At 40.3% G+C, this 16,458-nt stretch overlaps 1 protein-coding gene across 1 annotated transcript in view; it reads left to right on the top strand.

Moving 5' to 3' along the window:
- The first annotated feature begins 6,528 nt into the window (after positions 1-6,528).
- LOC107684615 (contactin-5-like) overlaps positions 6,529-16,458 on the top strand; it is a 132,102-nt gene continuing 122,172 nt past the window's right edge. The window contains 1 exon segment of the mRNA XM_016480915.1: positions 6,529-6,726. Coding sequence (XP_016336401.1) covers positions 6,576-6,726 — 151 coding nt within the window. The 5' untranslated portion in view covers positions 6,529-6,575.

Raw genomic sequence — 16,458 nt, 5'->3', positions numbered from 1 at the left:
GGAATTATGTGTAATGAAATTCTAATGAGCCGCTTTGTGATATCACAAAGCCCGGAAACCAAACGCTGTAGTCCAAACGAGCCGTTCGTTGTAGTTCTTGAAAAGGGATTTTTAAAAAAACTAAATATCTCCCTTTGGAGTGGACTTTGAGATTTGTAACTTTCTAGATCTTTTTAATGCCCAAACATACACACTACACACTGACTAAAATTAAAAAAGTGAAAACGCATAATAGGACCCCTTTAAGTGGACATGGTAATGGGGGGGAGGGGCAAGAGAGAGGAAAAACATCTTTGCATTGCATTCCCCTGAGAAACTTGCTTGCAAAGCAAAAGTATTTCATTCCCCTGAGAAACTTTGCATTCAATCACAAAACATTTGTTTTTCTCAAGGGAATGCTAAAGTTAAATATAAATTAAAACATAAATGTATCTCAATTTATTTAGCATCACCATGTCCCTTCAGGGCCTCTGTAATACTGAATGGTAGAGCATGAAGAAGATTAGTGCTCAAACGCTAGCTCAGGTAGATCAAATCACAGAAGCAGTAGTGTTGGGGTAATACAATATCAGCCATCAAAGTAAGCCATTGAGTTAGCTTAAAAACAGTATGTCACTTGCTCGGGTTTTCTCACACAACGTCTGTGAAATTCTATATACTTGGCAGATTTAGATGCAATTAAAACACCAAAGCAGGAAAACTAGTCCTATCCGAATCTGACTTTTGAATTATGCCCTTAGCAGTTAGGATTCTTCGACATTCACTCTCTCACGACAGGAGTGAGTATGCCACAGCTTTCTGCTGTAATCTCACGGTACGTGTTTAGCTTGTTCAAATCCCTCAGCCTGGATTCTGTTTCCACAATGTTCATTTTCTTGCCTTTTCTTGGTCATCCCAAGGCAGTTTGTTTTGCTTAGAACCTGAAAAAGCAAAGTACTTCCATAATTAAAAACATCTTTGACTTCAAAGCTTAATTCCACGAAATCAAGTAGGACTTAAAAAGTTCAGAATCCACAACAAACCACTTCAGAAAGAGTAAAACGGAATGTCGTACACAATCCTACATGCTTCTGTTGAAGTTTTTAAAGGTATTCCATGAATGTTTAATCAACTACATTTCATATGCTACGATTTAAAGCCCCCAACTTAGTAACATGCCCATGAGATCCTCTTCCACATGGATGTAAAGAGCTGGATCTGACTGTCTGGATTTCTCTACTCCTCCCTCTCCTGCCCGTCTCTTTCACACAATTCTTGCTGCTTGCCTGTCCATCAAGCATTCAGCCAGCCATCCATCTATTCATCTTTCTATCCATCAAATTCGGTAACTGCCTATATTTATTTATATATGGGTGCTTTTCTGTTGATTTCTGTGTAGGCAGCTGTCTAGACACCTGTCTGCCATTTTTGTATCAGTTTCCTCTTTTCTTTAAGCATTTGAAAGCTGAGAGTAACATTTATTTGTGGGTTTTTCTGCCTGAATGGGAATGCATACACATTTGAGACTTTTTTTATGCGAGAAAAGGAGCTCTCGGTTTTTCTATGTGAGAACGGAAGCCCTCATATTCTAAAGGTTCAGGACAGCAAAGGTCATATCTTGCAAGTATTAAAAGGCCTGTCTTTAATTAGGACCTCATAAATGTCAGCACACTTTTTTCCTCGAGTGCCTCTCTGCACAAATACAGATCCACGTTTTGGGCAGGCTTTCATTTCTAGAGGTTACTTCCCCTCTCTCCGGGCGAGATGGTCTATAAACGATTGAAGAATGAAGCATTTAAGTTGTCATTTGTGAGGTTGTCCTCATTACTGAGCGTCACATCTGTGAATTTAGTCAGATGGCTTGGTGCATTGGAGCTTAGTTACTTTGCTAAAGTTCTAATTGGCAGACAGCAGAATAAGGAGATTTCAGCAGGCGTATAATGACTCTTTAATTAAGATATTCAATAAGTCCTTCCTCTTTTGGCACAGTTTTTAACACAAATGGGCAATTTAGAATCATTTGTAGCAATTGTAAATCCACAGCATTGATTGACGTGATATAATAGAGATATAATTAGCTCTGTGTTTTCTCTGCGTAAATACTAAGCATTTGCTATCAGAATTAATTTAATTCTGTGTGTGTGGAATTTGCAATAGAACATGGCAATGTTCATGACACGTATAACTTATTGCAACTCTAATTTTTCCGTGATGAGAAAAAGCAACAAAATAAGAACAAGGTGTCAAACTGTCAACCTGTCTTTTCCTTTGTTTCACAAGTGCGCATTTGTGTTTCAGATAAAAAAAAGAGACTTGCTCATTGCAGAAATTAACTCTATTTAGCAGATCATTTGTTTAGTTAATTAATAAAACTGATAATTACTTTATATATATAAATACATGTAATTTCATGTAACATAATACACTACAGAAGCTTGGGGTCATTCAGAAGTCAGAAGTCAGAAGGAGCTTTATTGCCAAGTATGTTTGCACACACAAGGAATTTGTCTTGGCGACGGGAGTTTCAACAGAAAAAAACAACAAAAAAAAAACAGAAAATTAAATAATGTTATATAATACAGAAGTAGAAATATAGAGGAAAAAACATAATTGTTTTATTGAATTGTGACTGGCTGTTCTGGTGGTCCGTGCTTTGTAGCGCCAACCAGAGGGCGACAGTTGAAAGAGAGAGTGGGCTGGGTGTGAGGGGTCCAAAGTGATATTCTTAGCTGTTTTCTTCACTCTGGAAGAGGGCTGTGCGATATGACGATATATATCGAATGGACGAAATAAAAAGTCTATCGTTTATTTCGTGGTGTCGCAAAATACATTGTTTACGGTAATATTTTTCACATTTGGATGACTGCGATATTTACACGCTACCACGTTACGTGAAGGGGAGACCGAACCAGGTGGAGAACGACCAGCCAGGACAAAACGAGGAGCTCGTTCCTAAACGAGGGACTACATCTGTAGCATGGACATGCATTTTTAAGCACTGCAGTTTTAAAACAACCGATTTTAATACGTTGAAACACAAACAACAGAGCTATATGCGTGTGCCGTCTCTGTTTCTGTGTGAGAGGAGCACGCATTTTTTGCCGCTTTATTGGCTTTGAACGATTACATAAACACACTTATATGTGTCAGAATTCCTGTCTTTGCAAGTATCCTCATAAACACAGTGATTTAGGTATTAAGAGAGAGTAAACAGCTGAAAAAGAAAGTGCATATGTAACAGTATATTGGATCCGGACTTCGGTCTTAAAGGGGAAGCTGTCCAATATTCGTCCTGTCTGCTATTCATATTAATCAAACAACAGTGAGATAAAATCTCTCACTGCTCTTGACTAAATCACTTTTGTAACTTTAATAAGAAATAAAATAATAATAATGATATATACTGTAACACAGTTCGATAGTTATTTAAATGTTTAAACAAAACTTTAATAATAAAATAAACACAAAATAGCTCGACAGCCCCTCACGGATGACTACTGCGCACAAACAGAACCAAAACACAAAATAAAGTTCAGGCCTGGTCCAATAGTTATTCAAAATACATACACAATAAATGATTAAGACCTGATAGTCACACATGTGGGTTACATACATAATATGGAGTTATGTATAGAAATGATTAGTTGCTCACAAGTCCTTTTAGTGTCATTTAGGTACATGGAAAGGCAGTTTCTGTGCCATTCTGTGAATGTATGTGGACATTTCTGTGAAGACCAGAGATTAAAAGGTCTGTAAGGAATCTCGGTCTGTTCTTTGTCGTCGAGGTGGGGGGAAAAGTCCATTAAAAGAGCTTGTGATCACTATCACTGGTTTACATGTGATGGTCACGCTGTGCATCTCTTTTGACCATTAATCTTGATTACTTGTCCCCAAAATTGACAATCTCCTTGGAATTGTCAATAAGTGTTCTTTTGTTTAAATGCTGTGAGCTACTCAAAGCTGTTAGTTGGTGGGCTTGCTTCAGGCTTGTGGCGCCAGGATCTGATTTACGAACGTCCTGTGTCTTGGGCCTCTCTGTGGAATTCGGCTCCTCGTGTTTCAACTGTTCTTTATCAAGTCTTAAATTGTCTGATTCGGTCTTATACCCTACAATATGTATATATGTGTGTGTGTGTGTGTGTATAGAATCTATACATAATACATGTGTGGTACTTTAGATAGATAGATAGATAGAATTAACACTGTGAAGACTAATTAATGTACACAATGTATGTAGCATTTCTTATTTATTGTAGTCTTTTGTCCTATTGCTTGCAACTAGTTTCTTATCCTTATTTCATCACTGACTGTTTCTTCAGTGAGCTTGAGTTTTTGTCTCTTTTTAGGCTTGTATTAGTTTGATATTGACATTGGTGATAATGATTATGAAAATTCTATGGTATCAATGATTGTAATATCATAAAACCTTTTTGAAAGAAAAAATAACTATATCATGATATATATCGTTATCGTGATATACAATTTTGGTTATATTGCCCACCCCTACTCTGGAGGTGTAAAGATCTTGGAGGTTCGGCAGGGGGAACCAATAATCTTCTCAGCAGTCCTGACTGTTCGTTGTAGTCTCTTGAAGTCTGATTTGGTAGCTGAACCAAACCAGATGGTTATGGATGAAGACAGGACGGACTCAATGATGGCCGAGTAGAACTCTTTCAGCAGCTCCTGTGGCAGGGTGAACTTCCTCAGCTGGCGAATGAAGTGCAGTCTCTGCTGGGCCTTTTTAGCAATGGAGTCTATATGAGTGTCCCATTTCAGATCCTCAGATACTGAATGACTCTCCTGCAGCCACAGTGCTGTTCATGATGGTGAGTGGGGGGAGTGCAGGGGGTTTCTCCTGAAGTCCACTATCATCTCCACTGTTTTGAGCGTGTTCAGCTCCAGGTTGTTGTGACTGCACCAGACAAGACAACTCTTTAACCTCATGTCTGTAAGCAGACTCGTCTCCATTGTGTATGAGGCCGATGATGGTAGTGTCATCTGCAAATTTCAGGAGCTTGACTGAGGGGTCCTTTGCAATGCATTCATTCGAATACAGGGAGTAGAGCAATGGGGAGAGCACACATCCCTGAGGGGCGCCAGTGCTGATCGTGAGAGTCCTGGATGTGAGTTTACCCAGCCTCACTAGCTGCTGCCCGTCTGTCAGGAAGCAGGTGATCACCTGACAGATTGGGGTGGGCACAGAGAGCTGGGTCAGTTTGTCTGAGAGAAAGTCAGGCATGATGGTATTGAAGGCCGAACTGAAGTCTACAAACAAGATCATTGCGTAAGTCCCAAGTCTATCTAGATGTTGCAGAATATAATGCAGTCCCATGTTGACTGCATCATCCACAGACCTGTTTGCTCTGTATGCAAGAGGATCCAGCAAGGGTCCAGTGATGTCTTTCAGATAGGCCAACACCAGTCTCTCAAATGACTGCATGACCACAGACATGAGAGCGACAGGTCTGTAGTCGTTAAGTCCAGTGATTTTGAGTTTTTTGGGGACTGGAATGATAGTGGACCGTTTGAAGCAGCAGGGAACTTCACACAGCTCCAGAGATCCGTTGGAGATCTGTGTAAGACTTTTACTGTAAGACAGCGCAGACTTTTAAAAAGGCAGGTGAAACACCGTCTGGGTCTGTAGCTTTCTTAGTCTTCTTTTTTTCTGAAAAAAAACTTTCTAAAATGACTTTGTTATTGCAGTAACTATATAATTACATTTTTAGAATAATGCTTTTCCTAAGGTGTTCTGAGATGTTTCTAGAGCAATGCCAGATGTGATGATGAGTCAACGTTCAAATCTCTGTGCTATTCTGATATTCTATTCCCTCCTTCAGTGCCTGTAGGATTTTTATACCTATTTCTTGTCCAACAAATACAAATTGTAAGTCTGACTGCTTTCACAGACTCCTCAGCACACAATCTCAACTTTGTTGCATGTCATTTGTTTTGTTGTTGTAACGTGAGACAACCAGCCTCCCACGACCACCAATCAGATGGTCAGATGAATTTCTGACATGTAAGAAATTTAGGTTGCCCCTCATGAGGGTATCGGATAGTTAGTTTAAGCAGTTTAACCGATTGCCCTGAACTCTGAACCCTGAGTGTTTTTTTCCTCACTGTGCCTGAAAACAGAAATTAACCCATGGTGACACGGTGTGTGGTATGGACGGGAGCGATGGAGGCTATACAGTCTGGGTTTGTCGGTTCCCACATGATTATTTCACACATATAATGTGAGCAGTCAAGTCGCAGCTCAACGATCGGACCGTATAGTGTGAGCACATAAATCGTGAGCTTTGGCTTAACATCACATGCAATTTAATTATACAGTGAGAGTTATTTAACAAAAAATCATTGCTGAAATTGTAAAGTGTATATCAGATTTTATGTGCCGAAGTTACTACGTACCATAGGTTTAGGAGTTTGTTCAAATCCTTAACACTATACATGAGCAATAGTGATCCATGCAAGTATATCTTAGAGCCTGGCAATATGAGTCTGAATTGTTAGATGTAACAGCGCTGTCTGTCTTCTTTTCAGATTTTGCTATAGCCGTTGCCAGGAGACCTGTATCATACACTGCAGTGCTGCGGATGAAGGCAGACAGTTCCTCGTCCTCCTCGCTAAACTCCAGGATGAGGTTAAGGAACAACCATGGAGTGGGATCATCTAGCCAGGACTGGCCTCCGTTCTCCAGACACAGATACTCGGCCCTCAGCTCACAGGAGCACTACAGGAGCGAAGGTGAGAATGAGGCTGAATCACACAATCCCATGCCAATTCATAGACTCTCATGCTGAGCACTTACAAACTCACTCTCACTGATCTGTGTTCTCATTACACTAGGGCGAAAGAGTTCTGGTTTTACTTCTAACTGACTTTAGAAGTTTGACCTTACAGTGAGTGGCTCAAATAGTAATAGGAGTTCAACATTGACTTGAATATGCCTTTTCTGTGCTGTGCTTTGGACCATGTTTCAATCAAAAGGCCAGACTTAACTTGACTAGCAAATGTACAAGACCAATTGAGCTCTGTTTGCTCACACTCAACAGGCATCCTTCTTACCTTGTTTCAAAGATCATTGCTAGTCAACAGAATAAAGTGTGTTTTGGAGACCTGCAGGACTACCTTGGTCAAACAACTTTTCCAGTTGGGTTTTGATGGTCCACCAGCTAGACTTGCCCCAGACCAGCACTAACCAGCAAGGCATTAAGAGCCTGATTTGAGTTTTTGGTGTCTAACATACAAGGACAATGTATCAGAGTCTCGTGTAACATTGAAAGTGACTTAGACATTTCACCAATGAATCATGTCTCTGTTCAGTTAGAGTTGACAGAGACCCCGGCCAAACGGAAATTGAGCAAGGATCATTGAAACATCTCAGCACTTCCCAAACTCCCAGCCTTCTGTCAGCCTGACAACTGAGAGTTCTTGTTTTACTTCTAACTAACTTTAGAAGTTTGACCTCACAGTGAGTGGCTCAAATAATGAGTTGACTTAAATATGCCTTTTTTGTTCTGAGCTTTGGACCACGGTTCAAAATCACACTCAACAGTCATCTTTCTCATCTTGTTGCAAAGATCATTGCTAGTCAACCGAATAAAGTGTGTTTTGGACTCTGCAAGGTCGACACTTTCAAGACTACCTTGGTCCAACAGCTTTTCCAGTTGGGTTTTGATGGTCCACATGCTAGACCTGCCCCAGACCAGCACTAACCAGCATTTAGGACCTGATTTGAGTTTCTGGGGCCTAACAAGCAAGGACTGTGTGTTGGAGTCTTGTGTAACATTGAAAGCGACCTAGACCTCTCACCAATGAATCATGTCTCTATTCAGTTAGAGTTGTCGGGGACCCCGGCCAAACAGAAATTGAACAGGGATCATTGAAACATCGCTGCACTTCCCAAATTCCCAGCCTTCCGTCAGCCTGACAACTGATGGATGCTGTTGTCACTGGGAGAAATATATATTTCACAAGTGAACGAGAAAGCTGCATTATAAAAGAGACCTTTACAAATAAAATAAGTTCTGTCAAAGTTCCTTTTGGTTCGTGGGGCATGAATCCATTTGTTTTAACTTCAGAAACAAATTATTCTGCTGCCGTAGACTTTTTAGGTTATTTGAAGGACATCTGTTAGCGCTATGGTTGACATGGTTTGTGGTTGGTTAAAGCTGATCTTTAGCTATTATTACACCTGGTTGAGGTGGTTAATCTAATCTAATCTAATCTAATCTAATCTAATATATCTATCTATCAACCTGGTCTCATAAAAATAGATACATCTGGGTAATTTTCTGCAACACCGTTTTTACGTACCTTAGTGAATGTTTCGCCACAATTTCAAAGAGAAATGTCCACTGAGTGGCGCTAAAACATGGGTTCAATACAATATAATACATGAATCCTGGCACATTTTTATTACATTGATATGGGTATGTATTGCTGTGTTTTTATTACGTTTCTTCAGGTACGTATTGCGGCAGTTCAGAATTCAAATATCCTGGTCTGTCGCTAAAAGTTAATGCTCTATCGTGTTGGAAATATGCCCTACACCAAACCCAACCCTAAACCTACCCGATAGTGTTAACAAATGCAAAACTAATATAAAAACGCATTTGTTGATGCAACCGTGTCATTTGAACTTATTTATATGCAGATTTTAACTGTTTTGTCGAACCGTAGTTACACGGGATTCGAACCGGAGCTCCTCACCTCTCAAGTACGTCTCTGCACTCCGTGAGCAACCGAACAAACCTACCATATATATAAAAACCCATAGATATGAAGTTGGATATGTGTGATGCTAACATTCAAAAGCATCAGTTTTCAAATCTCCCATCATATTAAAATTGCTTTGAAGTCGTAACATAATACTCTTCAAGTAATTTTCTATTTCAAGAAGTATGACCTCTATTTTTGCACAAGCATCCCATAGATTTACTGAAGTTACATGGTAAATGGTTGGTTAAAACTGACCAATAGCTATTTCTCCCATAGCCAGAGATCTGACTTGTGGCATTTTGCCACTTATTTTGCCCACTTTGACAGGAAGAGACCATCTGACAGACATGTAAAACGACCATGATTTTGTTTTTATGTTTTTTTTAGAAGTGGATAAATCTAAAGTGGGCAGTAGATTGGGAAAAATAATGCATTCAAAATACAGTGCAGTAATATCCGTAACCGTTGTATAGAGAACATAAAAAAGCTGATAGATCAGCTTAGCTTAGCTGGTGGGGACCTGGTTGAGGAATTTAACCATATTCCAACCAATATTCCATAGCAATATTAACCAATTTGAACTGATTTATTTTTTCCTAGAAAAATTAACACTTTTTTTGCACAGCCGGACCATAGATTCACCAAAGTCACCAAGCATTTTAAGAGGTTATCAAGATTGTGTAGTACTTGGTTACAGGGAAGTGTTTAACAGTGCATTCATGGTTCAGTGGGAACAGATGAATAAGTCTGATTGGTCAGAACAGGGTCACAGGAACTGTCTCATTCGAAATGATGCGAATCACCACACTCCAACGGTTTAGGGGTCATCCAGGAGACGACAGGTGATCCAGAACAGAGCTGTCACGTAAATGAGGTGTGCGCTGCTTCCTTCGCCACACTGCGAGGACTGAGTAATTGTCAGTAGTGAGATGTGTCCTCTCCGTGTAAACCGCACTCTTCAGGTTGTCGTGGAATTGTAATGCTCAAGAGCTCATGGGGGTTACGCCAGGCTGCTGTTTTCCCAGTGAGGCTGACGGATAACAGAGTGCCTCTGAGATGACTGATTTCTGTGACATTATCAAGCTGCTAAATCATAAAACATTCAACGTCGCCCCATACTGAGACTACAAGCTGCCTCCGACAAGCTGCACAGCACTGCAGACAGATAGATACAACATCCTCTTAACATACACTATAGTAATTCTCAGCTGGTACTATTTAAAACTCACAACTTTTATTCACCGCGTAAATTTGAAGTTGCTAATAAACAGCTCAGTGTGATATCACAGGCGATACAAAAGTGGCCTCACAAAAGTTTTAGAGATGAATATTATGAAAGCATATAAAAGTCATAAAAGTGTGTGGGCATCAGCAATTATTCCATTACTACATCTAGCACTCTGTTCTTTCGCACCTATGGAGTGCATAATAAATAGCAGCCTATACTGTAGAGCACTGTATATACCTGCATTTTTTTTTCTTGTGTAGTAAGTAGATGTACTTTTGTGCTGTAAGATAGCTATTAGATCCCTGTACTACATTTGTGACTGCAGACAGCAGAAAATAACACTGTTGTAAATGCATAAATGGCTTGTGATAATGATAATTTGTGATTAAGCGTGATTAATCAGTTAAGTGTGTTTGCAAATCTGATTGAATGACTTGTTTGTAAATTTGCCTGAATAAGAAATGGGGAGTTGGCGGCCAGATTATTCTCTCAAAACTCAATGAATCAGTCAAAGGATTCCAGAGTCAACAACTCATTCACTGAATCAATGGAAGCAATTATTGACTCATAAACTCACACACTTACAGAATCAGTTTTTGAGTTAAAAAATTAACTCACTGAATTGGGGCAAGCATTTATTGAGCTTGAGGTTTTGAATAACTCAAAGTGATTTTTAAATCAATAATTCACTCGTTGAATCAGTCAAGTGGTTCTTGAGTTAACAGCTCTCTCACTGAATTAATTGGTTGCAATGGTTAACAAGTGAACACATGACCAACTTATTGAACTGGTTGAAGTTAGTGAACTAATTCTACCGAATCAGTCAAAGCAATTCTCAAGTAAACAACCCACACACTAAACTGATTGAAGCAGCTATTGAGTCTTATGAAACCACTTGCTTTTAATGTTTAGAAGCTCATCTTTGCAGTCAATATATAGAATATGTCTAACTTTAACAAGTGCTTTTAAATTTGCTGCCATTTTCATATTGTGAAAAAATAATTTCTTTATTTGAAAATGTGATCTGAGTCATATATTGTTGAAAATGTCTCAACCAAGTGTGCTGCACACGACCTGAAAAGTGAAGCAAAAACATTCCAGTTGCCATCTGCTGGCTGGCTGGCTGCAGTATAGGTCATAAACCCGCCTTCTCAATGCAAATAAATAGGAGGTGAGCTAAACTAAATAATCAAATTACATTTCAAATCTGTTCAAGTGTTCGTTTTTCTAATAAGTTTGCTTTAATTAGTTATTTGATGCTATACAAACAGGGTGTGGTGTCATGATTGTGAGCTTGTGATTGGGTCTGCGGGAGCTTGGGCGGGACTTTGATACCGCGGCTCCACCTCATGATCACTACTGTGCAGACTCGGCCTCCAAATGAATCACTATTACACAGACTCTGGCACCAAATGACATCATTTTGGGAAGATGACCGCGGCCATACTGAGATGTTTTGGCTTCAAGTTTCAAGTTTGTTTTATTTATATAGCACATTTAAAAACAGCAAGCACGGCTGACCAAAGTGCTGAACAAACAAAGACATAGAACACATGGCAACCCACAAATTCATACCATAAACTCACAATTAATTAAAAGCCAAAGAAAATAAATAGGTTTTAAGAGATGATTTAAAAACAGTTAAAGACTGTGCTGATCTGATATAGGCTGGAAGGCTGTTCCACAGCCCAGGGCCAGCAACCGCAAAGGCTCTATCCTCTCTATGCTTTAACCGTGATCTGGGGACAGAAAGAAGTCTTTGATCACCAGACCTCAGATTTCGTGTAGGATTGTATGGATAAAGTTGATAAGATAGATAGCTCGGTGGCAGATTATTTATAGATTTAAAAACATAGAGAAGCATTTTGAACTCAATTCTATGATGCACAGGTAACCAATGCAACGATTTCAAAATTGGAGTAACGTGATCAAATTTACGTTGTCCTTTGAGGAATTTAGCAGCGGAGTTCCCCCGAGGGGAAACCCGCTTCGCATGATCAAGGTCCGCTAGCGACAGACGCGTCCCTCACCGGTTGGGGAGCAGTCATGAGTGGCCACCCTGCCCGCGGTCTGTGGAGTGGTCGCCATCTCACGTGGCACATCAATTGCCTGGAGATGCTGGCCGTGTTTCGAGCCCTCAAACACTTTCTTCCAGACCTAAGAGATCGCCATGTGTTGGTGCGCACCGACAACACAGCGGTGGTCTTTTATATCAACCACCAGGGAAGTCTACGTTCGCGCCCCTTATACAAGCTGGCGCATCAGATCCTTGTGTGGTCCCAGGGCAAGCTCCTCTCGCTGAGGGCAGTTCATATTCCTGAGCATCTCAATATGGGAGCAGATATCCTGTCGAGGCAGGGGCCGAGGCCCGGGGAATGGATGCTTCACCCCGAGGTGGTGAAGCAGATATGGAGAGTTTTTGGCCAGGCTCAGGTGGACTTGTTTGCGACCCGTCAGACATCGCAATGTCCCCTCTGGTTCTCTCTGACTCATCCAGCACCATTGGGGCTGGATGCTATGGTACAGACTTGGCCGAGGCTTCGTCTTTACGCCTTTCCCCCGATCGCTCTGCTCCCGGGAGTTCTAGAGAGAGTGCGTCGGGACGGGGTCCGTCTATTGCTAGTAGCCCCGTTCAGGCCGGGCCGAGTGTGGTTCTCGGACCTGATTTCTCTCCTCGACGGCACTCCATGGGAGATTCCCGTCAGGCTTTCACCCCCGCCCAGAGTTGTGGAAGCTGTGGGTGTGGCCCCTGAGGGGGCACAACTCATAGCCTCTAGTCTCTCAACCGAGGTTGTTCTGCAGGCCCTTTCTGTGGGTCCTTCCTATCTCGACTTTGCGCCCGGTCCGGCCAAAGCTTTTTTGTACCCTCGGGCGGGGTATGTCCCAACTAGCGCCGGCTGCATCTCACGTGCTTTTAAAGCTTCCTGGTCATGACGTCACCCGCCTCTGACGTCTCGCCCATCGATTCGACTGATTACGCATATGATTCAGAGCTTGGTATCGCTGAAGGCGTTCCCCTAGCATTTTGCGTCTCGTTCCCTTGGGGAACCATGGTTACATACGTAACCTGGGACGTTTTGTACTAATTGGAGAGGAGCGATGGAATATTTAGAAATGCCAAGATAAAGAGAGTTGCAGTAGTCCAAGCGAGATGTAATGAGTGCATGGATAGCAATCTCTAAAGTTTTCACAGAGAGAAAATATTTAATTTTGGAGAGAAGGCGTAGCTGAAAAAAACAGGAACTAATAACTGCATTTATTTGTTTATCAAATTTAAGACTCTGATCCCAGAAGACATCTAGGTTCTTAATACAGGAAGAAGTAAAAGGAGCAAGGTAGTCCAGATCGATACTTCTGCTCCCTGAATTTTCACTAGGGCCAAAGACTATAACCTCGATTTTTGATTCATTCAGAAATAAACAATTTTGAGAGAACCACGTTTTCACTTCATCCAGGCATGCAAAAAGAGATTCCAGAGCAGCATGCTTATTTCGTTTCAAAGGTAGATAAATTTGGGTATCATCTGCGTAGCAGTGAAATTATATACCATGCTTTCTGAAAATAGAGCCCAAAGGAAGTAAATACAAAGAAAAAAGAATGGGTGCGAGAATAGAACCCTGCGGCACTCCACAGGGAAGTTTAGCAGGGCAACGAAGAAAAATGACCCAATCTGACAGAGAAACTTCTTTTTGTTAAATATGATTTGAACCAGCTAAGAACAGTTCCCTGGATGCCCACAAAATATTCTAGTCGAGATAAAATAATTGTATGATCAACTGTATCAAAAGCAGAGTTTAAGTCAAACAGAATTAGGATAACAGAGTCACCAGAGTCAGTCGCCAACAAAGTATCATTAAGGACCCGTAATAATGCAGACTCTGTGCTATGCAGAGGCGTAAAACCAGACTGGAAAGTTTCAAAAATATGATTTGCACTAAGGAAAGACTGTAGCTGAATAAACACAGTTGTCTCCAGTGCTTTGGTAATAAATGGAAGATTTGAGATGGGTCGAAAATTATTAATATTACTAGCATAAAGAGAAGGTTTCTTAAGAAGAGGTGTCACAGTAGCTTCTTTGAGGCTATCAGGTATAGTCCCTGAAACTAAACATTTATTCAGAAAAGACACCAAACTAGGTCCAACTGAGTAAAAAATGTGTTTTAAAATATGTGGAGGGAGAACATCATGAGAGCAGAAAGGTTTCAAATGGTCGATAATTTCTTTGAGAGACTGGAGAGAAACTGGATCAAAACCACTCCATATGGCTGAAGAGCAGCAAAATTCAGGTGAAACATTAGCAAGTGGTTGCAACTGAGATCTCAGAGTAGTAATCTTATCACAGAAAAACCTTGAGAAACCTTCACATAATGACACTGAGGGATTTGAAATCACATTTACAGGAGGATTTAAAACAGAATTTATAACAGAAAATAAGGCTTTAGAACTATGATGATTCTTTGCAATTAAATAAAAAAATACTTAGACTTTGCGGACTTCACTGCTTTCTGAAAAGTAGCAAAACAGTCTTTAAGCATTTCATATGAAATTTGCAATTTGTCCTTTTTCCATTTTCGTTCAGCTCTTCTACAATCTTGCCTCAGAGAGCGGATGTTATCATTGAGCCATGGTTCAGTTTTAGGTTTTGACTTCTTAGGTTTAAGAGGAGCAGTTGTATTCAAAACCTCTGAGCAGGCAGTATTAAACAGACTAAGATGCTGTTCAGCATCCAAATCAGGTAGAGATGACTCCAAGGACAGACACAAGCACACCTCGTTAAAGGTGTTTGTGAAGTCATCACAAAAGTGGGAAGAAAAGGAACGAGTCACTTGTACAGTAGGAGTAATGCTTGAACTTAGCTGAGAAAAAGGCAATGTAAATAATACAAGAGTATGTGTAGGATCTTTCACCAACTGAACCATATTGAATGAATCAATGAGACTGAGAAACTCCATTTCCAGAGGTTTAGACTGACAGCACACATGTATATTAAAATCACCTAGCAGAACATGTTTTGGCTTCACTTTTCTATAGTGGAAGGAAGTGGAGATCCGTCATCCATCTTTTTTTTTTTTTTTACAGTCTATGGTCTTAATTATAGCAGAATACAAACATACTATTTGTTTCAGTTAGAGACCAAACTATACCGAGGTTTTGTATAAAAAAGCACCACAGATGTACATGTAAACAGCATACACATGATGTATTGCACCACATTTTGGTTTGTAACTTCACAAATTTTGTTAGAGCAGGTGGTGTCATTTCAAACAATTCACATAACATGACAAGATCTTGAGATAATCCGCAGTAGCATGGCCCTTAAGGCTAAAGCTACTGGACATCATTTGACAATACAGGGAAGTTTAACCAGTGGAAACTAGGTCTCAGTATATGGTCTATAACAGGGGTCGCCAACTGGCCAACTCCGGTCCGAATCTGGACCGTGAGATCCGTCCATCCGGAGCGCAAATAATTTTGACATAATGAAATAAATAAATGTCAAATGCTATTTTCTAATAAAATCAAATTTATATTAGGCACATCAAGGTCGGCTCAGTAGAGCCGTTTGGGTCCTATGGCGCCATGGGTTGCTAATTGACGGGTTCTTAAAACTACTTAAATTTAGTTGTATCGAATTTAAGGCCATAAAAAGTCTTAAATGGTACAAGAAAGTCTTTGATTTTAGGTGGTCTTAATTTGGGGATGGAAAGACAAGAATTGTGATATGGCTTAAAGTGACAATTAAACTTCAAAAGTTTATGATTTAATTGAATAAATATGAGCACTGCACATTTCAAAGTCAGCTGCTGCGCTGCTTTGTGTACTGCCGTTACCGGGGAAACCACTATATTTCTGCCATTCCAAAAGCGCCACCTGCTGGGAGAGAATGGGCGAATTCCAAACAGAAGTGACCATCTCTATGCCCTACTCCCTTCAAAGGGCAGAGCCATTGAAGTGTGTTCTTTGAAGGGTGTAGGGCATTACTGTCTCGAATAAGCATTCGGAACTCCCTTGGCGAAGGAAATGACTGACCAAATGTTATCATGACAACGTTGTGCATGCATGCAGCATTCAGCACTCCATCAGTTGTTGCAAATAAATATTTATTTTTCTTCTTATTATTATTTTATTCAAATATTACCTAATTGTGTCTTATTTAATGTGAAACTTTTTCAAACTAAACATGCTTACACTATCGTCTTAAATCATACAGTATTTCTATCACTGACGAAAAAATATTTTGTATCACATTAAAATAAAGACGGATGTAACTAGACTATTCTACTTACGTTTGTATGTGAAGGCAAATTCAACCCCAACTTTGCTTGAAAAAGCATCGCAAGATCTACTAATCGAAGATCACATGACCACAAACGGAAATCACTTCCGTGAAGTCACCATCGCATGTTCCCTTCGCTAACAGACTTCTGGAAGGGCCCTTCATGATTTGATTCAGGGATTCAGTTGTTCACTTTAGTTTGGAACATCCCTAAATGGCGTCCCATTCCTAAAGTGCCCTTTAAGGGTGA

Source organism: Sinocyclocheilus anshuiensis, unplaced genomic scaffold, assembly GCF_001515605.1.
Source record: "Sinocyclocheilus anshuiensis isolate Anshui unplaced genomic scaffold, SAMN03320099.WGS_v1.1 scaffold41, whole genome shotgun sequence".
NCBI classification, from domain to species: Eukaryota; Metazoa; Chordata; class Actinopteri; order Cypriniformes; family Cyprinidae; genus Sinocyclocheilus; species Sinocyclocheilus anshuiensis.
Note: the sequence above shows the minus strand (reverse complement) of the source record. Positions and strands in the feature narration are given on the sequence as shown.